Source organism: Prionailurus viverrinus, chromosome B1 (genome assembly GCF_022837055.1).
Source record: "Prionailurus viverrinus isolate Anna chromosome B1, UM_Priviv_1.0, whole genome shotgun sequence".
Taxonomy (NCBI): Eukaryota; Metazoa; Chordata; class Mammalia; order Carnivora; family Felidae; genus Prionailurus; species Prionailurus viverrinus.
In genome coordinates, this window is record NC_062564.1 from 72,119,121 (window position 1) to 72,146,461 (window position 27,341).

A 27,341-nucleotide genomic window follows, 5' to 3' on the forward strand; every position below is an offset into this window, starting at 1 on the left:
ACTTCACTCGTATGAGGACTTTAAGAGACAAAACAGATGAACATAAGGGAAGGGAAACAAAAATAATATAAAAACAAGGAGGGGGACAAAACAGAAGAGACTCATAAATATGGAGAACAAACTGAGGGTTACTGGAGGGGTTGTGGGAGGGGGGGATGGGCTAAATGGGTAAGGGGCACTAAGGAATCTACTCCTGAAATCATTGTTGCACTATATGCTAACTAATTTGGATGTAAATTATATATATATATAAAGTTAAAATAATAGAAAAAAATAAAAGGAAAAAAAACTTAAAGCCTAATACAGAAACGGACACATAAACAAACAATGTGCTAACTATGGTAAATATTGTGGAACAGGAAGATAAGGAAGGACTAAATTTGCCTAGGAAATAGGAGTTTGCCAGCAGAGTATGGGGACAGAGCATTCCAGAAAGAGTATAGTGGAAAATTACAAAGTAGGGACTAGCATAGAAGGCTGGTAAATTTTGTATGTTTTGCTGGGGGTGTAGAGACAATGGATAGCTATTACGTGATTGTAGGCAGGAGAGTAATTTGGATCTGAGAGAGACCACTCTGGCAGCAATTTGGGAGTGTGGAATGCAGAGGGAGAACGATGGGAAGTAGAAAAACTTATAAAGAAGATCTTGTAACTGTTCCGATTAGAGATGATGACTGCCTGAAGTAGGATAATGTAGGCAGAATAAAGAAGACTTTAAAAAATATTCAAGATGCAAAAACTGGAATTTAAGTGGTTCAAACACAGAGCTGTTTGTTCACTGATGCATTCCAAACATCATACCTAGAAGAGTGCCTGCCACAACTAGATGTTCAATAAATATATGTTGGATTCTGGGAAGATGGCAGTGCCACGGTAGTTTTTGAGTCTTCCTGAATCTTCCTTACAAACAGGCATAGCAATTAAAATTGCAAAGCCAAAAACCCACAGGTGCCTAAGCCAAAACAAAAGCACTTACTTGCAACCCAAATGTACCCAAAACCTATGGATTGGGAAACACTGATAACTAAAATCATCAGATGGTGTTATTATCTAGGAAATAGGAGGAAGAAACTGGGTGCTAAAAATCAGAGAATCCAGATATCTCAAATACATACTAGAAAGCTCAGTCAACTAATCTGAGACTTTAGCAACCAAAATGGGGAAGACCAATCGACAGAAACCAATCACTGAGTAAGCATCAGGAGCCCAAGGGAAGGTCTGATGAGGATGGGATGGCATGGGATGTATGACATCTGAAAATAATCAACAAACTCTCCTTGCCAGAACAAACACCTGTACAGAGAAGAAGGAGCTAGGAATAAAACGCACACTGAACAGGACAGCAGAGTTGGGACAAAGAAAAGTGGAGATACAGGGGGGAAAAAAAGGAAAATTAAGAACACATGATTAAACAAGTCCTGGAACAAAAGAATACCACGTAAAACTGGAGAATTCAAAAATAATAATGATAGCAAAACGTGATGTATCAGAATACTTGGTCCAAATGTTTTTTTATCAGAAGAAATTGTACAGCATTCAATTCTTTGTTTTTGTTTTTGTTTTTAAGTTTATTTATTTTGAGAGAGGGGAGAGGCAGGGAGAGGGAGAGGGAGAATCCCAAGCAGGCTCCACGCTGTCAGTGCAGAGCCTGACACAGGGCTCGACTCCATCAACCAAACAGTGAGATCATGAGCTGAGCCAAAATCAACATGAGTTGCACACTTAACTGACTGAGTCATTCAGGTGCCCCATATAGCGTTCAATTCTTAAGACAAACATATAACTCGAAATCGTGGGACAAAGAAAAACTGAATTAAATAAATAGAAGGAAGAAATTAGTGATTAAAGCAGAAATTTAGAAGTTGGAAAATAGAAAAATAGTAAAACTAACCAATCCAAAACCCAGTTCTCTGAAAATGGAAAAAAGTCACTAATTAACAGGATTAAGAGATAAATGAAGAAAACAAACACTATTTCAGGCAAAATAATCTTCAAAAGTGGGGAAAAAATTAAGTATCATAAAGGTTTATTTTGTGTGCCTATTAAAATACTTTTAAAAATCTGAATGAAATGGATAGTTTTCTTTTAAAAAACTAATATTGTTAAGTCTAATAAATTGGAAAGGTAAAGAGATCAGTTCCCAGAGAAGCAACAAAGAATACAATTAGAGAGCTATTCCACAAACCAAACAAAACAAAGGCACTAAATCTGGACAACTTCACTGGAAATTTTTTTCCAAACTGTTAACTATCCCCCCAAAATATTAGGCAAACTTTCACATCTGTTATGAGGAAATGTATGATTAATTCCCCAAACCTGACAAAACATACACAACTACAAACCATTCCTTTTTTATAAAAATTGACATAACCAACAGAGTGAAATGTTAGCAAACAAAATACAGTAACATATTAAAAGATAACACATACTTATTTAGGTTGTTAGGATGTGGATACAATAAGCCATCTAAAGTGGCAAGGAGAAAACCTTGCACAAAGTAGACGTGCAACTCCTGTTAGTCAAGATTATTGGTAGTCACAGATTTGACAAGTGAGATTATTCAAGGATATGAGAAGAAATCTTGAGAAACATCAGTGCCTAAAGGAGCTGTTGGGGAACAAAGTTAGAGGATTCATATTTCCCAATCTCAAAACTCACCGCAAAGCTACAGTCAACAGGACTGAGTGGTACTGGCACTGGGATAGACATAAATCTAGGGAGAGAACTGAGAGTCCAAAAATACACCCTTACATTTACAGTCAATTTACTTTCAAGAAGAGTGCCCAGATAATTCAATGAGGAAAGAATAGGCTTTTCAACAGAGGCTGCTGGGGTAAGTGGACTTCCACAAGCAGAAGAATGAATTTGGACTCCCAGGGTCATCATATCCAAAGCTAACTCAAGATGCACCAAACACCTAATGTAAGAGCTAAAACTATGAACAAAACTATGAAGCTCTTGGTAGAAAATACAGGTGTAAATCTTTGTGACCTTGGATTAGGCAATGGTTTCTTAGGTATGCTATCTAAAGCATAAGCAGCCTAAGAAAAATGTGCACAAATTTAACCATATCAAAATTTAAACCTTTTGAGCCTCAGAGTGCACTACAAAGAAAGTGAAAAAACCGACATATTAGGTGAAAAAAAAGTATTTCTAAATCATGATCTTATTAAGTCTAGTGTCCAGAATATAAGAACTCCTAAAACTCAACAATTAAAAACCAAATAACTCAGGGCGCCTGGGTGGCTCAGTTGGTTAAGTCTCCAACTCAGCTGAGGTTATGATTTTTTTTTTTTAATGTTTACTTATTTTTGAGAGAGACAGAGTGTGAGTGGGGAAGGATTCAGAGAGAGGGAGACGCAGAATCCAAAGGAGGCTCCAGGCTCTGAGCTGTCAGCACAGAGCCCAACACAGGGCTCGAACTCATAAGAGATCATGACCAGAGCCACAGTCCAACGCTTAACTGACTGAGCCACCCAGGCATCCCATAGCTGAGGTCATTATTTCATGAGGTCATGATTTCACAGTTGGTGAGATCCAGCCCCCTTCGGCTCTGCGCTGACATGGCTCCTGCTTGGAATTTTCTCTCTCCTCTCTCTCTGCCCATCCCCCACTGTGCTCGCTCTCAAAATAAATAAACTTTCTTTTTTTTTTTTTTTCAACGTTTATTTATTTTTGGGACAGAGAGAGAGCATGAACGGGGGAGGGGCAGAGAGAGAGGGAGACACAGAATCGGAAACAGGCTCCAGGCTCTGAGCCATCAGCCCAGAGCCTGACGCGGGGCTCGAACTCACGGACCGTGAGATCGTGACCCAGCTGAAGTCCGGTAAACATTCTAAAAAAAGCAAATAACTCCATTTACAAAGGGGCAAATAATTTCTGTGTTTTTCAACTTTTCAGTACCTAAATGTCTTTTATGGATAATGTTATCAATAACATTTTGCAGAATAAACGCAGGGATAGGAAAAATGTCCACAAAATGGTGAGAGAAAACAAAATACCAGGAGTATCCCAACAAATCCCTCCCACGAGGAGAAAATGATCATTCCTGTCTTACAGATAATGATACCCTGAGGTTCAGAAATGTTAACAGGCCTTCTGACTAGCCCCTGCCAAGTTCCTCCCCCTCGTGATGTAGTAATCATCCACATTTTCCTGCCTCAACAGTCAAAGATAAATTGTCGCACCTCACCAAAGCCCAGTGCAGCTCAGCATGGCTTCGCACACCATCACCACTGCCCCTGGGCCTCTGTGGGGCCTCATGGGGTCTCCAGTCCCCAGCTCCAGAGAGCTGCCTGGGTTCCTTTCCGGAGCTGTGAGAGGCCGACCCTGGGCGCCAGCGCCCAAAGAGAAGCGCAGTGGGGGAGAGGGCGCTGGGAGTGCAGGGATGGAGGGGGTGGGAGGGGGGGAGGAAGGTTGGGGGGACGTTGCAGATCCCCTGGATCCTCCACAGTGCTGCCGGGTGGCTCCTTCTCAAGCTCCGGAGCAGCACCTCCACTCACGCCTTCAAGACAGAGCCCAGCCTGAGGGCAGAGGCCAGTCTGAGGGCAGAGGCCAGCCGGCAGGCGGCCAATGGAGACCCCAAGGGCAGGCTGGTGCCGCCCACCCACCCAAAGAGCAGATAATTTGAATAGGAATTTCTCAAAAGAAGATATACAAATGACTAACCAGCACTTGAAAAGATGTTCAACATAAGCAGTCATGAGGGAAATACAAATCAAAACCGCAGTGCGATGGCACTTCACGCCCACTGGAATGGCTTGGATCAGAGAAATGGACAATAGCAAGTGTTGTCAAGGATGTAGAGAAATTGCAACTTTCATACACTGCCAGTGGGAAAGAAAACTGGTGCAGCCACCTTGGAAAACAGTTTGGCAGCTTGCCACAGTTAAACCTAGAGTTCCATATGACCTAGAAATGAAACTCCTACGTTTAATACCAGAGAACTGGGAATATATATGGACACAAAAGCTTGTACAGATGATCCTAAGTGTGATTCATATTAACCAAAAGTGGAAACAACTCAAATGTCCATGGTTTATGAAGGAATAAACAAAATGTGGCGAATCCGTACAATAGAATATAACTGAACCATTAACAAGTAACGGAATACTGATTTATGTTACCACATGGACAAACCTTGAAAACTGTATGCTGAGCGACGGACACAAAATGCCACATATTGTACAATTCTGCTATATGGAATGCTCAGAATGAGTAAATCTTTAGAAACAGGAAATAGATTAGTGTTGCCAGAGGCTGGGGGAAGGGGTTAATTGGGATTTACTGCTAATGATTACAGGATTTGGGGGGGGGGGGGCGGTCATGAAAATATTTTGGAATTAGTTGGTTGTACAACCTTGTGAATACACTTCTAAACAGTGAACTGTACACTTCTAAAAAGTGAATTTTATAGTATGTGGGTGAGCGCTCAACAAAAGAAATAAAACCCAGCAGACTACAAAAAGCCAGAATATGAATTAAAAGGGAGTCGCCAAAAAGTAAATTTTTAAGAAGTGTAGAATCCAGGTGCTTGGTGAATGGTTGTGCCTTATAGGAGTCCTTTAACCTTTTCTTCATGTTTTAAAACTCTTACCAAAAAAATCTTTGTGAAATAACTGAACAGAAACAATAAAAAGAGGATGAAAACAAACAAACGTGAAGGGCTCATCGGGGTCAGTGCAACAGAGACACGTCAAGGAATTGTAGAAATTCGGAAGATATGCAGAGCAAAGTGAACGCACAGAACGCGTGCTGTGCAGGAGGCTTAGGCAGGAGAGAATCTGGAGACACTTCCTGAGCATCTGCTGCTGGAAGAGGTCCAGAGTCCCGCTCCTGTGGCATTGATTCATCTTTAAGTGAGACCCTCATAAAACCCTGCCTGGTCTCCCTGCTGCCCCCTGTCCCCGTCTTACCTTGATCCCCTCCTTTCTCATTCTCTACGTATTCTCTCAGTTCCTTAAATTGGATGGACACTACAAATATCACATATTGTAATTATTTGTACATGTGTCTTTCACTCCTGAAAGACTGAGATCCTCAAGGAATGATGTCATTTCCTATCGATCCATGGATCTGTCCCCCCGGGTCTCGTCTTGCTTCTGCATTTAGTTGGTACTGAAGAAAAAGAGCATCTGAGACTAAGCCTATCTAAGTGCAGCCATTCAACGTCATAACAACACTGAATTGAAATTAAAGTGCAAAACAGGGAAAATTATAAAATGTATGTATAAAAATGGCATTAATAACATGGCCAATAATGACATTAATATCATTTTTGGTGAAATAAAAACTGTCTAGAGACAAGTGGAAAAAATAATTTATTGCAGATTTTCTTACACAGGAACATGGAACATTTATACATGTATCGTTGTGCTGATGCGAAATACTAAATTTAAAGACAAACACTCTTACACAAATGTAGTTGCACTATATTTTATAAAGGTAGATATTAATAAATTATTTAAGAACAACAGGCCAATTATTCCAATAGGGATGCATTCTATGTCAAAATTAAAGTTAACTTTTCTGAACCTGATGGCCTGGATATAACCACATTCTTCCAAGCTAAGAAAAAGAAGCTCATTTCGGGAAATAAATGGCCAGAAATGGCTCTTACAGGAGTATCCCAGTAGTACTCCCAATTTTATTCTCAGATGTGGTTAGAGCCCTGACATTTATCTCAAGCTAATGTAATAGCTCACTGTGAAACAGTGCAACTTTTTATAACATGTTGTTAAAGGGATTTAATACAAGGGATATAGTACAAACTACAGAATTTTAGAGGAATTATAATGCCACATGATTTGGGTGAGCAACCAAATATTTTAAGAACAGAAATGTGCATCCTGTATTTTTGATGAAAAATTAGCACAGTTCAAAATACTCATTATTTTCTTAGCATGGTATATTAATTCTTATTTTGGGAATCTGAAAATAAATTGCATTTTTTCCCCTAAAAGTTAGAATTCACTCTTTTAGAAAATGGTTTCTATGATGATGTACACCAACACGATATAAACTTTGTTATATGTTATTATAGTCATTAAAATATACATGTACATATACATGGAACACTAAACAGATTTGGCAAACCATGATATGATATGTACACACGACCAAATACTGTTCAGTGTCATTTAATTAAATTCAACAACTACTTACTGGGTGCCTACCACTTGCAAATTACCATGTTAAGTAATGCTTGTAGTAGATCTTAAGACACATGAAATTCACATTATCCACATCTAAAGCCAAACTTTAGGTAATATACTAAACCTTGAAAATTACCAAAAGCAGAGCAAAGGTTGAATAACGAATAATGAGAGCTATGCCTAAGAGAAAGGCTTGGGGTCGTTGCAAAGGACAAAGCGAAATCTGTATCCACAGGGAATAATTGCTTGGTGTGTGACAGGGGACAACTGGAGCCCATTCTGCGGTCCCCGTCATCCCACAGTCTGAAATTCAGTTATCATCCTGTGCTGGTTCCTTTAAAGAGTGGAATAAATAAGGGTTCATTTTCAGTGATAATAAAGCTTGTAGTATCCCCCAAAGATTTTCTTTTCTTTTTTTTTTTTTTAAGATATGCATGCACATCTGTTTTTCTAAGTCTTCCCATCATAATTCTGGGTGAAACAAGGACCACCCACCTAAAACGAGCAACACTTGAGGTAGGGCTTAATTTATCAGAAGAGCCTCAGTAAGCATGCCAAAACCACAAGTAAATTATCTAAAGTAAAAACAGCAGAAAGAAGATAAAGATAAATATTTTAAAACTTGGCATTCCATTCCTTTTAGGACTTATGCTCTACCAGCATTTTTAGGGGATGTATACGTTCGGAAAAGGAAATATAATCAAGTAGTCTCACCCTCTCTAAAGAACCTCTACATCAACAGGGAACAAGGTATCAACTTTACTTCTGATATAGCGGCCTGTGTGTGGGAGAGTAGGAGCCCAGCGTGAATCAGGATTCCAGTTTGGAGGGCTGGTGTCTAAAGTCAACTCTAGCACATAGAAGTACAACCGGAGTATAAACACAGCACTAGCACGGACCTGAGGTTCCCCTATGCAATCATTTAGATTCTGGAAAAGTATAAATCGGCTCTCCTTTCTAGGAAAAACGCACGAGGGCCAAGGATGTCTAAAGATCCCCAAACATTCCACAGGGAGATAGATTGGCCCTTAGAAGGATCTGAAGCTTCGTGATTAAGAAACCTCCCATAACTTGCAGTCCTGACTCTGGCCAGATGGTGATCTCAGAACCCCTTATGAAGCTAAGCAAAGAGGCCAGGGAGTCCCTCACTGTCCTCTCACCTCAGCCAGATTATGGAGGAAGAACCAAAAACTGGTCTTCCCCGTCTGGTGCTTTTAAGTTTAATTTCATTAGAGGTAAAGCCGGCAACAATAAAGTATCCCCTAAGAAGTTTTCATTGTTCTAACTGGCTCATTAATGTTTCAGTACTTACAGTGCTTTACCTGAGAGTTCATTACAGCAAGTAAGAATTCTTTTCAAAGGAGACATATTTTCAGTGATTATAATTTAGCTCCTTGTATTTATATTCTGTCTTTAAAAAACGTAACTGCATGCTGATTAGTCATACCTCTGTTCCTGTATTTTTTCTGGATAGAAACCAAACTTGCATTGGCTCTTTTTTACCCTTCATGGACACTGGGCCTCTGTGCTCCAAATGGAATTGTGGATCTGAGTTTTCTGGTGTCATAAGACATCTAAAAGATAGGGGACAGGGAATAGGAAAAGACGTCTTGACTATGGTTGTATGGAGAAAGGGACATGAACCGAAGTTCGAAATCGAGACAGTAATGACACATGTTAAAATTGTATTTAAAAGTAACACAGGATTTTAGTAATGGTGGTCATGCAAGGAATTCCTAAGGTGGTGTAGATTCATTGAAAGTGGGAGTGATGATCCATTCTCAAATAAAAAATAAACAATCCTAAGAGCATAAGTGATGACTGTTTAAAAGTAACAAAATCATGCAGAGAGTTAAAACACATGCGAAGAGACATTTTTCTTGCAAATCAGTAAATACCAAGACCTGTTCTCTTACCTGTATGTGTATTCAGACACATTTATTTTTCCCTTTTCTCCAGTGGTTTCTGTTCTGCTTGTGAGGTTAACAGTATTTCCAAAAAGACAATATCGAGGCATCCTCTGTCCTATGACACCAGTAACTACTTCTCCAGTGTGTATCCCTATGGTTATCTGCAGAAATCAAAGCTTTGTTTCAATAAGCTCGATCACCAAAACACTAATTTTTGATTACTTTACGTCATAGAATAACGTAAAGTCATCATAAAGAAATCATAAGAATTCTCTGGAAGAACTCCAAGTGTATTGCAGACAAAATAAAAAACTCTCAGGGCGCCTGGGTGGCTCAGTCGGTTTAGCGACTGACTTCGGCTCAGGTCATGATCTCAAAGTTTGTGAGTTCAAGCCCCACGTTGAGCTCTTTGCTGACAGCTCAGAGCCTGGAGTCTGCTTCAGATTCTATGTCTCATTCTCTCTCTGCCCCTCCCCCACCTGTGCTGTGTCTCTCTCTGTCTCTCAAAAATAAATAAATGAAAAAAAAAATTTTTTTAAAAGAGATTAAAGGAAAGGTAAAAAAAAAATATCAAGCATTAATATTAAAAAAAAAAAAACTCTCACAAAATCTGTCTTCCAAGAGAAAGTGGACTTTTTCTAAAGTCAGAAGATTCCAAAGTTATGAATCTGGCAACTTATATGAGACGCAGGAAAGAGATTTTTAAAAAATAAACCAGAAAGGATAGGAAGTTTGGTCTCATCCTCTTGATTTCAGCACATGGAACAGACTAGGTAGTTTCAAAAAGGTGGACAGATTTCCCATCTCTGTGAAAAAATGTAATACAATGGGTTCAAAAATATTATAGTCTGTTGTCATGATGATGTCTTCCCTTAGACGTAATGACTGCCTGCCAAAGAATGTGAGTCAGTTGACCACAAAGGTCTGCTACTGCTATTATAGTATCTATTTTATTTACTAACCTGAACAGATTCTCCATCTACTTGAACCTGGCCAGCAATTTCCATCATATCCAAGGCCAGGTGGCAAATGGATCGTGCATGGTGGATGCATGGCTCTGGTAAACCACTCACTGTCATATACTTATCACCAACTGTCTCCACCTAACACAGCACATATATTTACACGGTCATTGGTTAGAATAAACATTACTGTTTCATTTGCTACACTTCTATATAAACAACATTTCCCCAAGGCTACCAGTAACTTTAAACTTTCCTCCCATGAATTCGTTTAAAATTATAATACATTCAATTCCAACAAGATGAAACCTTGTAATTATTTGAAACTTGCACACAGCACTTGAGGTCTTTGATTACAGCCAGGCACGGACACAGCATTATTTCCCCCCTAGTAATTCCTGGTTTCTCATCTCAGATACGCTTATAATTCACTGGAACAATTTATTACCAGTATCTCCCTAAAATAATGATGGTTTATGACACAAGAGCCACTGCCCAACGTCCAATGGTTTATCATGTTCAATAACCATTTACATTTATGATGTGCTCACAAAATGTCACACTGTACCTCAGAAAACCACTATAAAATAAATAGTCCTTGTGGCACTCCTATTACTCCAGATGCCTGGAGATGGTCTGGTTAACATTCTTGCTTTTATGAAGCAATAATCCCCTGACTTCATTTTTTCCAATATTATATTTGTTTTCAATTGAAACAAAGCGCATAAATGCCTTATAAATGTTTATCTTCAGGTCGGTGTAATCTAAAAGCAAACCCGAGTCCCCAGTCCCCTTCTCATGCTCTAAGACTTCTTTACTATGCAAAGCATTTATGTATTTCAGTAAAAATGTGTCCGACAGAGCACTAAAACAAATGCTATGTTTACATGATGGGTGAGAAACAACCTGTGCAGATTCATTAATGTAAGTGCAAAAAGCTGCTGAACATTTCATTTGAACCAGGGAACCATCAGCTCTATTCATTTTGGTTACAGGGAAGAGAAAGGTTTACAACAAGAGGTAAATTATTTAAGAAAATGGTAAACAGTGGATACATGGAGGCCTACTGCACCAAGGCTGTAGGGCTATAGTCAGAGAATGGTGCCTCGGAACATAGGGTCTCAAAATTCAGACTCTGAAGGGCACTGCATTAGGATGTGGTCTGGACTTGCCTTATAAACAAATGGATTTTTCCGGGAGTCAGTCAGTGTGTCAAATCTGGTGTAGAGGTCATTGAGCAGGTTTACAATCTTCATGGCCCCTTCTCCAGATGCATGCTTGCTACAGAAGGCATTGAAGCCCACAATGCCACTGAAGAGGATGGTCACGTTGTCATATCTCTTGGCAGGCACTGGACGCTTGTGTCTCAGCTCATTGGCAACGGATGGAGGGAGGACAGAATACAACAGCCTATTCAGCGGGATGGAGAAAAAGCCGCAGGAAGAAATGCTGGGAATCACAGTTTTGATGTCGTTTGTACCGTAAAAACCTGGAGTCTTATAAGACACCCATTACTAGCCATCTATGTAAGTTTTCAAAAATACCATAATTTATTTGTTTTAATCACATGCAACACCTCCAAATCCAAACCAATTCAAACTAAATGGAAATAAGGCAACCAAATAGGCGAAGCAGAACCCTGGCAATAGGAAGTCAGAGTTTTCATCCGTGGTACTGAATTCTGACCTGTTATTACAGTATTCACAGTAGGAAAGTTGTCATTACCAGCACTTAGAACACTGTCTGAGTAGTATAATACCAGGACCGTGTTTATCTCTCAGGAATAAGAAGTTTACCTGAATTTGTGTAAATACCATTAAACCAAGTAGATCTCCTCCCAGTCTCATCCATGCCTCTTTCTTCCGTGGAAGAAATGGAAAAAACAGGTGGAGCCTGGGCTCGTCAAGAAAAGACTGTACTTCTATAAGCAATCCTGCGATTTTTCGATGGCATCAGGTACCACGCAGAGGGACAAGTGTGGTAAGCACAATGGGAGGAGGGTGAGAGCCGAGGGACTGATAGGACAGAAGCAGAAACTGGGGTAACCGATGGCTCTTGGCATGAGGATCCAGAGGAAGAAATGATGCCTCTCTACCTTTTTCTTCCCTAAAGCCAGAGGACGTACTGTGCTAAGTTGAATCTTACAAGCCTCATACAATGTGTTATTTTCAAGGATGAAGTTGTACCACATACCAATAAAACCTACAGTTTGAATTTTTTTTTAAGCAGTGGGAGGAATTTGAGCCGCCTATCCCATATCCTTTTTGAAATCTGCAAAATATCTGGAGGGATTCAGGGATCTGTTGAGAGCCACAAGGAAAGTAAAGAGGCATCAAAGAAACCAGACATAGCTTTCAGCTTCTCTATACAAAGGTCAAGACAAGTGAATTAAGAAGCTATGTATAGACAGACATTAAATGTCGTTCTCTATTTCATCCATGTAATTAATAAATAGTTAACTGGCGTGTTTATGTGTGGGCACAGCATTCATTTCAGGGCAACCACACACATATCAATGCAAAGAAAAGTACAGAAAGTGATGCTGTTATCAATATTCTGGGTGTTCAAGTAGAATGAAATAGTTCTTAGGAGAAGTCAGACAGATCACTTCAATTCTCCGACAAGCCATCAAAAATGAATACCCAAGACCCTGGGTAAAATCTCTCATGAATGTCCAGTGATTTAGTGCCTTTAACGAATATATACAAGCAAGGCCAAGTAGTATGCACAGTGCATATCTGAATGAATTTTTTGAAAATGAAGGCCAATTCTAAGTACAGTGTTCACTGCAACCCCGAGAACCCAGCCAGCCCTTGGCACACAGAGGATGCTTTGAACATATCTCTCATATGAAGGAAGGAATGAATGGATACTTCACATTTAAATACATACTTGGATTATTGTATTGATTTTCAGGGAGGTATTATGGCATTTATTCTTTCAACTTAGTTGAAACCCATGCATGCCTTTCTAGTTTAGTTACCAAACTTAACCAAAGTAGAGTCACAATACACAATGCCCTTCCTTACCCACAAGGTTACATTCTTACGTGTCTGTCTTTTTCTTTTCATCTTCCAAGGCTCTTAACGTGAGCTGCAGCCTATCTGTGAGGATTTCCAGTTCTTGGGTCAGTTTGTATTCCTCTCTGAATTGTTCTCCCAAGAGAACGAGATCGCGCGTGGCATCATGCAGAGGGATGTCACTTAGGTACAGACCTCTCCTTGTCAGATCGTCCAGGTTCATCACACTGATAGATAGGGAAATGAGGCGAAGTCAGTGCCAACTTGTGTACATGCTAACATCAAGCCTGACTACTGTCAAGGAGTAAAATCTGGTCATCTCCTACCATTCAATAGGTCAGGCTAAAGACAAAAAAAAAAAAAAAAAAAAAAAAAATGGAGAGTTGCATGAAGACTATAACTTCATTCTTTCATATATTTAAAAATCTATCAAGGAGCAGGGGCGCCTGGGTGGCTCAGTCGGTTGGGCGTCTGACATCGGCTCAGGTCATGATCTTGGGGTCGCGAGTTCGAGCCCCGCGTCAGGCTCTGTGCTGACCGCTCAGAGCCTGGAGCCTGTTTCGGATTCTGTGTCTCCCTCTCTCTGACCCTCCCCCCCCTTCATGCTCTGTTTCTCTGTCTGAAAAATAAATAAACATTAAAAAAAATCTATCAAGGAGCAGTGAACGTGACATACATTTTTGCCAAATCTCACTTTTTGATTCCATCAGCCTAAACTGAAAGATAAAGGAGAAAACTATCCTGTGAAAATTAACCTGGTATTTAACACGTGGCCGTTATGGACTGCAATCACATTTTCCCCTCATTATAAAGAGATGGAGAAAACTTTCTTTTTGCCCTCTGTAACAGGGATGATAATGCTTCTTTTGAGAAACCAGTTCATTGTTGCCTTATGCATCCATTGACTGTTGTAACTGGTTGCTTTTCTCTTTTAGATGCAGTGATAAAAAGTTTACAATCAGATTTATGACCTATCTTCCACATGTATTTTATGTGCTTATAACTTTATGACATGTATTTTATGTGCTACTCTTACTTCTCATTCTAATTTCTTCTACTGCTTTTGTTTGCTTTGAAAATTTTTCTCATTTTTGAAACATTATATAATCTTACTAAAGTGTATGCATATTTGTAACCTATGTTTTTTGTTTTTTTTTACCGAAGTTATTTTTAGATTAGCATAATAGGGGCACCTGGGTGGCTCAGTTGGTTGATCATCCAACTTCAGCTCAGGTCATGATCTCATGGTTCATAGGTTAGAGCACTGTGTCGGGCTCTGTGCTGACAGCTCAGAGCCTGAAGCCTGCTTCAAATTCTGTGTCTGCCTCTCTCTCTGCCCCTCCTCTGTCTCTCTCTCTCTCAAAAATAAACAAACATTAAAAAAAAAAGAATAGCATAATTGTATTGATTCAGTGATGATCTGATAAGTGGCTGCTTTTTAAAAATTTATTTTTTGGTTAAAATATCTTAAGGTTATATTATTGGTTTGAATTCTTTAAATATAAAGTAATAACTTCTGGGCATTCACAATAAGAATTTCTCTAAAATGACATAAGGAGTTGTGGCTTTACTGAAGAATTTTGGATTAATAAAATGTCTCCTTGTTATACATTCTCAGCAGAAATGTCCACAAATCAAAGCCAACATAAGCATGTCAAAATAGAAAAATAAAATGATCAAAGACTTTAGTAATGAACCATATGGTTTCTTTAGATTTTGTTAAAATGCATATGTATGTTAACCTGGAACAACTCGGCTCAATGGCAGAATAGACTCATCTGAAAAGAGGACAGATCACCTGCTAGCTGATATACAAGAACTGCCCGTGAACAGAGAAAAAAAAAAAAAAAGATTATAAGCTTAAAATAAAAATGGCTAAAAATTCTTGTATGGAGTTTAAAAACAATCAAATTATATCTCACTTTTCTGTGTGTGTGTGTGTGTGTGTGTGTGTGTGTGTGAAAGAGTACCTGTGTGCACAAGAGGGAGTGGGGGAGGGGCAGAGGGAGACAATCTTAAGCAGGTTCCATACTCAGCAGAGCCCCACACAGGGCTCAATCCCATGACCCTGGGATCATGACCTGAGCCAAAAAGAGAGTCAGATGCTTAACTGACTGAGTCACCAAAGTGCCTCTATGTCTCATTTTTCTAAAAATTTACTTATTATCTTAATGAACTAGTAACATTTTTCCCCTAAATTTAAACTAATCATCTTAGAATTATTTATAAATAAAATGCTTTTAGTGGATCTCATTTAACACAAGTACAAATCTTTCTAAATACACGGACAGGTACCATATGACAAATTGTGAATGTGTCAATATGTGACCAATTTCTTCATATGGTAATTAACAAAGAGCCTCCAAATTTTCTGCTTCTGTTTCCAAAGAGACCCCTATCTCCATGAATAGAAATTGTCCCTATTGAACAGCTGTCATTCTACTAAAGCTCAACTTGGAAAGGGCAAAAGAAAAAAAAAACCACATTGATACCAGATAAAAATACAGTTAGAACAATGAAAGTGACTAATAAAAAGATATAAAGGGTTGATATTCTCTAAGTTTGTCTCTTTTATTTTCATGATGCATATTCTCAGGAAAAAATAATCATTAGTCTTATGTAGTTGTTAATAGTGTATTAATAATATTAAAGGGGGCGCCTGGGTGGCGCAGTCGGTTAAGCGTCCGACTTCAGCCAGGTCACGATCTCGCGGTCTGTGAATTCGAGCCCCGCGTCGGGCTCTGGGCTGATGGCTCAGAGCCTGGAGCCTGTTTCCGATTCTGTGTCTCCCTCTCTCTCTGCCCCTGCCCCATTCATGCTCTGTCTCTCTCTGTCCCAAAAATAAATAAAAAAAAAACGTTGAAAAAAAAATTTTTTTAAATAATATTAAAGGAAGTTATAAAGTTCATTAGAGTTTTCAGAAATTTTCAGGCAGTATCTTTAAATGAAGAGTGATCACGGTGGACTTTAAATTAAATTTTTAGCCAGTAGCTCAGCAAAACATGCTGTAGTGAATGTGTTACTAAATAATGTGCATAGGTTTCTGTCATACAAAGTTATAAATACACAAAATACCACCTAAAAAGTTCCAGTTACCTTTTCCTATTTTTCTAAGTAAATTTAGGTATGTTTTCCTTATTCTGAGTTGCCATGCATCTTTTGGTAAAATGTTTTTTCAAATTGGAAAAATATCATCCTACAGTTTTACTTCCTTCTGATGTTCATTACAAAAAACATAATTTACATAAATTTCAATGTAATAATATATTTTGAATAGTATATCCTGATTAGAGTAGCTAAATATTTTCAATATAGGGTAGTTATATTTTAAATCTAGAAATAATTGTAGAAAGTAATTTTTCGGTGCCAAATATATCCATGCATTTATGTCATCATATTAAATGCTTTATGGAATTTCTTTTCTATGTGGTGCCTCTTTGGAAGGTACAAAGCTAAGCATTAGCTACCAGATTAGATTTTCCCATGATCTGATGGCACATACACTTGGCACATTGATTAAGACAGGACAAATTAAAAAAAAAAAAAAAGAATACAGGATTTCTTCTGAGCTTGTTACAAATGTTAAATGAAATTATCCTTGTACTAGAGTGCTGTATGAACAGGGGTTGTAATACCTAATTATACTTGAAACATGTAGACATCATTAAATAAGATGCTTTTGAATTTCTCTGTTAGCTAAAAATGGGTATTTCTATCTATTATAATTGATCTAAAAATGATTACCTTGGTGAACACAGAAAAAGGATGCTATCGGCTTCAGGTAAGTAGATCATCTGCCCTTTGAGACGTAAGCAGCTGCTCTCAGTCCCAGTCAGCTCATCCTCACATTCTAATTTCTCTACATCCAACAGTCCTTCCTTGAAAAACCAAGACACAGCTATTAAACTAGTATCTTTCTCCCTACACAACAAGTCAGCAAAAAGGACATGTATACCTCATTTCCCACCAAAGTGTCCAGGGGGAATAAGGACACCAAGTAGATCAGGAAGGGCATTTCACAGAAATACTGCCAGGTAATAAGCAAAGTGATTACCTTGCGAACACTGCAGAAAAACGAATTGACTATCTCCTTTGGACCCAAAAAGATAATAGTCTTACTATGCTTGCATATTGTTTTAAAGCTACTGTGAATCTTATTTCTGATTTTCCAGTATGGCTCCAACATATAATACTAAGTTCTATGAAAAAAAAAGAAACCAAGTGTCTCTATCCCCCATACCTGCATTCACAGAGAGGCTGGGAGTAGTTCCAAATACATAAAGTATGTGTGGGTAAGACCTTTCCAAGGGCTTCAGGAAGGACAAAATATATATTCTAGGACACGTTTGCTGTATCACTCCCAAGAACAGAAACTATGAGATCTGGGTACTCCTTAAACATTCAACCAAAAGAATATTTTATCACTTTTAAATTCCCACAAAAATGGCACCAAGAATAATAGACAATTTAAGGAAGAATTAAATCAGTGGCTTTGGGTGAAGTTAAAAAAGTGTATTTTTTTTTTTTATCAGTTCTTCTGATGTCTAAAATAGTACATCGTAGCTGTACAGGGAGTAAAAGATATTTGTTTTATTATGTGAAATTGCACTGTCCCAACAATACAGTCTCAAAATTTACTTTTGTTAATTTTGATCAGTTAGTAAGAGTTCCAGTGCTGCTCAGGCAAACCAAAAATCAATAATCTTGCCTTTGAAACAGGACTCCCTCTGAGGTTTGGTTTGAATTTTTCTATACCTTCTCCATATAATAGAATAGTATAGTAGGTAACTTTCCATCAGGGACACTTCTAAGATATAACACCCCTTACTCACATTGAAAGAAATAATATTTTGATTACCTTGCTTCTCAATACAAAAACTGTATTGATGTGCGAAAGGATCCCATGGAAACTAATGTCAATATGAGGACGAACCAGAGAGAAGACAGACAACAGACTGCAGTTCCCAGGTTGGAGCTACAATGTGGATGAAAAGAAAGGATCATGTGATCAGTAGAAATAATTCTTATGATTTGAGATTAGATTAAGCCAGCTCAGTAAGACTTTAAAGTAGAAAATCATAATCATTTGGTAGAGGAGTTGCTTATGACTAGAAAGTTACCCATTTTCTCATTAAAACAATAGTATCCCCATGTAATTTTCCCATTGTCCCTGTGAGTGATTAAAACAGAAGAAGAATAAATAGCTGTCCTAGGGAAAGTTGCAATATGCTCAAATACACTTAGCTCAGTTTAAAAAACTTCTGTGATATACGATGTACTGCACATTACATGATATATAATCAATGTATTAAGTGAATAAATGGCCACATATAACAACTCTAGAGCCTTTGCCTCAGACCTCAAGGAAGTGTGATGTCATTTTACCTGGGGAAGCACTCTGTATATGGCATTGCCACACTGAGTAACCACCAGGTCCCGGTCAAATATTATGTGGAAAGGAAAAGCTTTGCAGAAGGTATACGGGCTGATGCGTGATTCCTGGGTACCGTTTTCTTCAAATCTATCAAGATCTTCATAAAAATCTTCTTCTTTTGACTCTTTTTCCTCAATTAAAAATTGAGTATGATCACATTCTTCATTTCTTTGCTGAATAACCTGGATTTTTCAGAGGGGGAGATGAGTTAACTGACTGCATTTCAGTTTACTTAAAATCCTAAATGCCTAAGAAACTGGTTATGAGAATTGCATTTAGAGAGTTAATTTTAAAATATGCATCAATGCAAATACTATGCATGTCTTAAATAGGAAACTATTTCTGGACATTGACTTATGCAATTTGAAGACTGAAAAATTACTTACAATAAAATTGCAAATCTGGTATGAATCCTTCAGCAGCCCAGATGGCTTCTTTGATAGAATTGGGAGAAAATCACCCCCTTGTCCTGGTAGGCTCAGCCCGCTCAGCCAGGTACAATTGTACAGTGAATACCCCACAAACCATACAAAGTGGTTTTATTTAATATGATAAAAAATGATATGTGCAAACAGAAGGAAATGAAATAATAGAGCTACATATTTAAAAATACATGCAATGTCACTTTTTATCCGTCAAATAGCAATTATACAACATACCAAATTGGGTAAGATACAGAAAAAGAGTTATCTCGAATACCACAAGTGGGAGGGGATCTTGATTAAATTTTCTGAAGGGTAGATTGATAATATACAAGTAATCCCTAAAAAGTTGTGCATTCTTCAATCTAATTACAAGTCTAGGAACTCATTCTAGGGAAGCAATCATAATAGTGAGTAAAGCTCTATAATTTACAGAAATAGTGACATTTCTGAAATATTACGCATAGGCAAATACATTATTAAGGTATAGAAAAGATGTTTATTCGTTTGAGTTTAAGAAACCAGAAACAACACATCCTCTTCCAAAAGGAAAAACTGTATCTCAACTGTGGCCAGATCCAAATGGGAAGTAGTGGGCACAGTAGTTCTTCAGTTATAGCTCAATGAAGGCAGAATGTTGCTCTTTTTGGCTTTTTTTGCTCATGCATTCCCAGCAGCACACTCTGAGACTTAAGAACAAATCACAATTAACGTGACGCCCTTGTACATATTCTTTCAAATCGTTTCATGATGCAATTAGGATATTACTCCCGGGAGTCACACTCACCTACTACACTGGCTAAATATTAGTATTTTTATCGATGATTTAAAGAGTCTGCTTCACTAAGGTTGTTTTCTCTAAAGTTTCATGAACAAAATAAGAGTCAGTCTTCAAATTCAAGCCCAGTTTGGATGGTCTGCTCTGGTTCCATTTTAGCTAAAGGAACTGAATTATGTGCAACCTAAATTTACTAATTAATTCCTCAATCTTGTTCCTTTGTTTTGATTAAATTGTCAAAATGAACTGCTTTTTTCAAAAAAAAATGTTTTTAATGTTTATTTATTTTTGAGAGAGAGAGAGAGAGAGAGAGCGAGCAGGGGACGGGCAGAGAGAGACAGACACAGAATCCGAAGCAGGCTCCAGGCTCTGAGCTGTCAGCACGGAGTCCTACGTGGGGCTCGAACTCACGAACCACTAGATCATGACCTGCACCAAAGTCAGACACTTAACCAACTGAGCCATCCAGGTGCCCCTAAATGAACTGCTTTCTGATCATATTTTTAAGCTCTTGTTGGCATATCACTTCTTGACACGGTATAATATTCCTTAAGTAGTTAAATTATCTGGTAACCCTAGACTCATTAAGCTTACGGATTCAACATAAGAATACTTCAGGAAATTAAAGGTGTCTTTGACAAAAATTAAATATACCAAATATAACTAAAACTGAAAATATTCCAGAAGGTCTGTGTGGGAGCACTTAAATACATGAAGGTCACAAGGCAACAAAATATTGTATAAAGGAAACCGTGCAACTAAGTAAAATCTTGAATTTTATATAGAGTGTGCTCACGGCTGCCAATCTCCCATGCCAAGTACACTGATAACCATAGCAACTGCAATCTCCAAGTGCGCCCTGATTTGTGTTTTTTTCTTGAAGTTTCTACGTACTTGTCTTTTGCTCAACCTGCCTAAAAAAAAAAAAAACAAACACAAGAGTAGACACAGTATGCTAAAAGCCCCTGACAAAGGCTCACTAGGCATAAGTGTAGCGTTAGTTTGGGGTCAGGATCAAAAATAAGAAATGAAAGGCATAGAATATTTTGGCTAAATTCCAGTGAGATTCCTAGCCATGGATACATGTTGATTCTCTACCCACAGTTTTAATTTTTTAAATGTCTCTGGATTTGATAATGTCAAGTTACACAGAGTCCTACTTTCTAGTCGTAGAAAAACTAAGGATGCACCTGGGACTCACCAAAAGTGTCACACCAAGAATTGACATCAACTCTTGAAAGAAAGAAAACCACCGAATCTAACATGGCATTACTAGATTAAATATATGGGACACTTTTCCAATATAAACAATTTAAAGATGACAATTTTTATTTTGTATAATATTGTACTTAAAGTTTGGGCTTCTTGTATGTGCTAGAACATAACTCTGACATCTAAGAAATAGCCATAAAGAAAAAAAGTTGAAATAGGATATCTCTCTCCCTAATTCTCTCGAACTTCGAGCAACTAAAAAATGGCTCGTAAGGCTAAGCATTCTGGGCACACACCGAGCAGGTGACTGGGAGAGACTGCAGGGTCAAAAAGAGAGAAAAACAATGGTTTTCTTTATTACACAGCTGATGTAGCACTACCCTGATATTTTCACTCAAAACTTAGAGCACGTATTATCAATAGCAACACATTTTTTAAATATTAAGACCTGACTTCTTTCACCAAGTAATCCAATTTTTTTCTAAAAGAACAAAATTTTTAGATCACAAAATGAAAGATCCCAACTATTATTTCAGGAACAGATAAAAAGAATCTACAGAGACAATGATCAGTAAAATAATATCTAATATTATATATGTATATCTTATGTATCTTAGAATTTGACTATCCACATTTTGGGTTTTCTGTATTCTGAAGGCTACAGCTTAACCAGTCACTTTTCCTTCTGCTACCCAGCCGATGCATACAGGAAATGCAAGCTAGGTTTCACATTGCCTTAAGCAATGTATAATTGGAGAGAGATTTCTGCTGCCATAGGGAAAAAATATCCTGTATAATGATTTCCAAGGCCAAATATAGAATATTGCTGGTGTAGCACTGTTATGGCTCATAAATATGCCTCTGGTGAGGTCCACTAGAAGTGACAGCTACAGGTAAATTCACAGTGTCATGTTTAATATTCTGTATGTCAGATGTGTTCAGAAGAGCCTCCATTACTGACCATTACCTTCATGTCTATTTCAGTGCCATGTATTTGTTGAGCTACTGTTTTGATGATTCCGATGACAATATCCTGAAGTCCTTCTCTCTCTGAGTAGTAGTGCAGAATGAGTCCTTTGCCCTTTTCTGCATCAGTGCACCTAAAGGAAGGCGCACGCATACCTGGGTAGATAGTAGCGAGGTGGTCATGCAGAGCATCAAGATTCTGTAATAAAGAGGAAATGAGGTGAATAAATGATGCTTCCACAATGGCAGCTGACTTTGAGAAAGCAAGATAAGGAAACAAGGCTCAAATCTGACTTTAGTTGGTGGACTGACTGAATAAACATTCACATAACACAGCCTTCCCTTGTGCATGGAGACAACTACAAGGCAGGAACCACACGTGGAGAGAACTTAAGGCTAAAGTAGTAGAATTAATAAAAACATCTGAGCCTATTATCAGTTAATACATTTTAAAAAAGGATAAATAAACAAGTGGGATGCAAAAAGAATGGGCTAAAGCAAAGATATACGTATTTATAGGAGTTTGGGGAAGTTGTATATGCATGTTATGATAAACAATATGGGTGCCAAAAGTGACCCCATATTACCCTCTGTTTACATTACAAACCTAAAAATCATTCATTCAAAAAACTATATCAGAGTGATAAGCATATGAAAATATAAGCATACTACTTTGTGAAGTAATATTTTAGAATTAACATTTTCTAAATTAAAGTGGCAGAATTTCTTCATATTCATTAGTAGCCTCCAATCAAGATACAGCTTCATAGCTGACCTGTGAAATGATTCTCTTTTGGACCTGAATCTTGGAAAACTAAAACAAATAAATTTACCAATAAGTATTTTCTGTTCTTGCAGCTTTGCCATTAATAGACCATGCCAAACTAGCATGCATGCATTACTCACTAATACACAAAACTTGTTTGCATAAACATCACCAGGAGAAATGGTGCAAACAATATGTTTTCCTTAGTCCAACATGGTTTTTCAAATAACAGTTGATAATGTGTTAGTGTATGTGTGTGTATGTGTGTGAGTGTATGTGTGGGTGTGTGTTACACATATATGGTAGGATATCCACAACATAGCATGGTATAAGAATTAAGAACAAGGTAGCTTTAGAATTTAGACTTTGATTTAAAACATGACATTGCCCTCAGCCCCATAACAGCACGGAACTGAATTGTCAACACCTAAATGAGAAAGGAAACAATTATCCCCTAGAGACTACATAAAGGGACGTAGCCTTGCTGGCACCTTCATTAGAGTCTAGTGAAACCTTAATGGACCCTGACCTCTAAAAATATAGTATAATAAATTTGTGTTGTTTTAGACCTTAATATCTGTGGTTATTTGTTATGATAGCAATAAAAACTAATACACCAAGCAAATACTAATCCATCAATAACCGATGGTTATCACTAAAAACAAATGGGTAAAATAAAATAGTTTCAGAATGCCATGAGCATAAAAGAATGCATCAAAAAGGTGCTGGAGATAGGCCAAAATTGAACTATAGTTCCAGTTCCAAATGTCTCAAAGAAGTCAATTAGGGAAACAAAAGTATCTAGTAAGATATTAAGAGGTGAATACAAGGTAGCTCGATGGGTACCCAAATTTGAGAAATATTCCACCAAGGCACCAATGGCACTGTGGTTTAATTTTCTCTCCTCTCCTTTCAATGATTCATCCATTCTATAAAGTTATTTCATATGCATTATATATTATGAACCGTATGTGGTACAGGCTGGCGGCAGGGTAGAGGTTAAGATACAAATCTGCATGACATAAATCTTGACTTTAAGCAGTTCATGGCTCATATCATAAAAGAAATGTACAGAGTGGCTTTTGACGCATAAATATGAGAGCCAATAACTCAGACTTAAAGAGTGGGGTCCAAAGACTTCAAAGTGAAGAAAAGCCCTCAACTAGGTCGTGAAAGATTGACATTCTGATTCAGATAAATGTTTCCAGTCTTCTTGATTGGGTGAATCTGGTTTATTTTTTAATTGTCTTGATACCAAATGATTTTTGTTTTCTTTCTAAAAATTACACCGGTTATAATCAACTCAGGCCAGCTCTTGACAAAAATTTCAGTTCATCCTGTTTGCCTCTAGAGGTTGCTATTGCCATATAAAAGGAATCGAATATGGCAAACCCTGAGTATTGAACGGTTCATGTAAACGACAAGCCGCTGAAGGCCTAAAACTGTTTTATTTGGTTGAGTAATACGAGGTTCTTCCCGAAAAGGGGAGGCACAAAGACTGTCTGACATAAAGATCCCTTCTACTACTACTGGTGTTGCAAAAAATGTGACAGAAAATCTGGTGAGAAGAAAAATCACCAGAAAAAGCTTGATACTTATTTCCATTTCTCTCAAAGTAAAAATTGAGCTATTTGCTGTGTTTATAGGAAACATCCTAACGTAATCAGCCCTAACGTACGATGCTGTGGCTGATTTCAAAGAAAAAAAGTGGAGTCCAACAAGAACTTGAAAATATGTATCTTACTTTTTTTCAAACTGTCCTCTACAAAATGTTTAAATATATCATAAAGCAAGGCCAATATCATTTCCATACTCACCTATTTTCATCTTGTGTCATATTGTGCCATTAGCACATTTCTATATGCAGCTAAACAGATGACATGAGGCAGTAACAACTGGCACCATTACTGTGAAGCAGCACCATTGATGCTAACGAAGGTCAGAGATCGGCCAAGATAGCCCAAGACCACTTTCCCATGAGTCACACAAAGACAGGCACTGCACCTTAAATGTGGGCCCATTTTCAGGTGCCTGGGTGGGTAGCTCAGTCGTTTAAGCTTCTGACTTTGTCTCAGGTCATGGTCTCACGGTTCATGAATTCGAGCCCCCCACTGGGCTCTGTGCTGACAGCCCGGAGCCTAGAGCCTGCTTCAGATTCTGTGTCTCCCTCTCTCTCTGCCCCTCCCCTGCTCACACCCTGTCTCTCTCCATTTTTCTCTCTCAAAAATAAATATATGTTAATTTTTTTTTAATGTGGACCCATTCTAATTTAAATAAAAATACTTATAATACTAAGGTTGGTAATAAAATCGTGTTTAAATTTGTCACTTCAAAGCAAGAGGGACACTAAAACACATCAAGTCAGAATGTTCATCTTTGAAGTTTTTGTGGTAACCAGCTCTCCAGAGATTTGCTGTTTTATTGAATTTGTTATTAATTAAATGGACAAGTAAAGTGCTTTCCCGGAGCATAAAAAATTTAACACCACTTAATGTAATATTGATTTTCTTTAGATTGTATCTAACATAAAAAATACTCTTGAGATTTCTTTAGTTACAGCTTTCCTTACTTGGTTTTATTCTCTCAAAATTAAAGTGACGACCGCAGCCTGTTATATTAGAAATAGAATTCATGTTTAAAAATTAAATTGATTTCATTTGAGTATATTTATATTGCTAAAAATGTGCCTTATTTGTAGTTAGATTGTACTTATTTGCAGCAACCTCAAAGGCCACAAAAAACATTCTCAAAAAAGCCAAGGGAAAACCATGCCCACTTTGTCTAATATTATCTATATAAAACTAATTATTCATCCACATGGCTGTAGCAATGTATTCTAGAGAACAAGAGTTTCATATTAAAACTGGTATCCTATTTTATTTCTAAATGTACCCATGGGAGTAGGATTACAAAAAAAGACCTGAATGACCAATTACAAGGAAGTATATACATAAAAGAGACATAAAAAATATATATAGATACACATATTTCAGCACAGTGGATTCCCAGGAAACAATAAAGCAAACCTCAAATATGCTTTGACTTCGTTCTTCTTAGCTTTACAATGTTAGAAAACAAAAAAGCGATAGGGAGCAGGTCCATTCATCTATTTTCCCTCAAGAGGCCAAAAAGGTTGGTCAGGTTTTCTGAATTCACTTCCTAATGTTCTGGTATCATTTTACTGCTTTTTCTACAAGCAAAATGAATATACTTCTTCTACTCAGGAATTCTGTTATCCATAAGTCCAATCTATCATGTCACCTAGCATTTATTATTTACAGAAGAAAAATTAGTGCTCTCATCCTGGAAAACTGTGCTGGAGTTCTGGATTCACTACAATCCACAGATGTAGGAAACAAATGAGTATTTATTATTCCTTTCAGAAATACTTTGAAGTTCCATATTTTCAAAGATCTTGGAATGGTTCAAAATAAATGCAAGTTGTCTCTATAATATGCACAGTAAAAATAACTTCATACATAATTACAGAGACAAAGTTTCCAGGAATTAACTACCTCATTTCCCTCCTTCCTTGGCATCTAATGAAAAATCTCTAAATGATCCACATAAGTGGGTGGAGTAAGTCCTTTCCTTGAAAGTTTTAAGAGAGATTTTTCAGTCTCCAAGTAGCTTCTTCCTAGAGAAGGTGGAAAAGGGAGTTGCCTGTGTTATTTGAGAACATTACTGAAGTGTAGAATGGGAAGAAATCTTAAAAAGCAGTCATTTCAAACCTCTCTTTTTTCAAGGAAGGAAAATGAGATAACGTATCTCCATTGATTTTGCTTCTTACACTTCTGAGAAACACGACCAACACCATTTGTTACAAACAGCCTGCAATTTGCAACAAATTTTGTCGAGTTTGATAAGGAATAAGTCATTTTAGAATTTGAACATAAAAAAATTCAAACAAGCAGGCTCTAAATAAAGTGGAAAACTCAACCCCGTATAATGGGAAGAACCAAGGTTGGGGTGTGAACAGCATGAGATCAGAACAAGTAAAAAGTTAACACTTTTAATGATATTCTTCCTGCCTCTTGGTGCTACTTCCTGCGATGCAGCCTTCCAACTGGAAAGACACAGAGAATCTTTTTAGAAAGAAACAATGTAAGGGTCTATTTAAAAAGAAATTAGGGGTGCCTGGGTGGCTCAGTCGGTTAAACACCTGACTTTGGTTCAGGTCATGATCTCACAGTTTGTGGGTTCAAGCCCCGTGTCAGGCTCTCTGCTGTCAATGCAAAGCCTGCTTCGGGTCCTCGGTCTCCCTCACTCTACTCCTCCTCCAACCTCTCTCTGTCTCTCAAAAATAAACATTAAAAAAAATTCTTTAATTGTTATCAGAGTCACTAAAATTATTTCACTGGTAATATTTTTAAAACTACATATAATTATCACTACCATCCTCTCAAGAGAAATATTTCAATTAAAGAAAAAAAGACAAATAGTCATAAAATTACCTGCCTAAATTGTTCACTTATTCTACTGTTTTTAAATTCATGTTTAAAAAAAAATCCTGGTTATTTTGTGAAGAAATATACCAATTACTCAAAGAGAAAAAATATCTTACAATTCTAAAATACTCATCTTCCCTTACTTGTCAATTTTAGAATTACAGTTTAAAGAAATTGGCATTTTAGATGTTGAGAAAAAGTTCCTTTTGAAATTCAAAAGTTAAAAATAAAATGAATGGTGCATTTTTGTCTAAGAAATATTGTAAATA

At 37.6% G+C, this 27,341-nt stretch overlaps 1 protein-coding gene across 1 annotated transcript in view; it reads right to left on the minus strand.

Moving 5' to 3' along the window:
- Window positions 1-6,303: 6,303 nt before the first annotated feature.
- GUCY1B1 (guanylate cyclase 1 soluble subunit beta 1) overlaps window positions 6,304-27,341 on the minus strand; it is a 47,514-nt gene continuing 26,476 nt past the window's right edge. Inside the window, exons 5-14 of the mRNA XM_047856548.1 lie at window positions 21,860-22,057; window positions 18,432-18,662; window positions 17,905-18,021; window positions 16,791-16,924; window positions 13,076-13,273; window positions 11,199-11,436; window positions 10,027-10,167; window positions 9,071-9,225; window positions 8,602-8,728; window positions 6,304-7,488 (exon numbers count right to left, since the gene is read on the minus strand). Of these exons, the coding sequence (XP_047712504.1) occupies window positions 7,465-7,488; window positions 8,602-8,728; window positions 9,071-9,225; window positions 10,027-10,167; window positions 11,199-11,436; window positions 13,076-13,273; window positions 16,791-16,924; window positions 17,905-18,021; window positions 18,432-18,662; window positions 21,860-22,057 (1,563 nt within the window). The 3' untranslated portion in view covers window positions 6,304-7,464. The remainder of the gene's footprint in view (window positions 7,489-8,601; window positions 8,729-9,070; window positions 9,226-10,026; window positions 10,168-11,198; window positions 11,437-13,075; window positions 13,274-16,790; window positions 16,925-17,904; window positions 18,022-18,431; window positions 18,663-21,859; window positions 22,058-27,341) is intronic.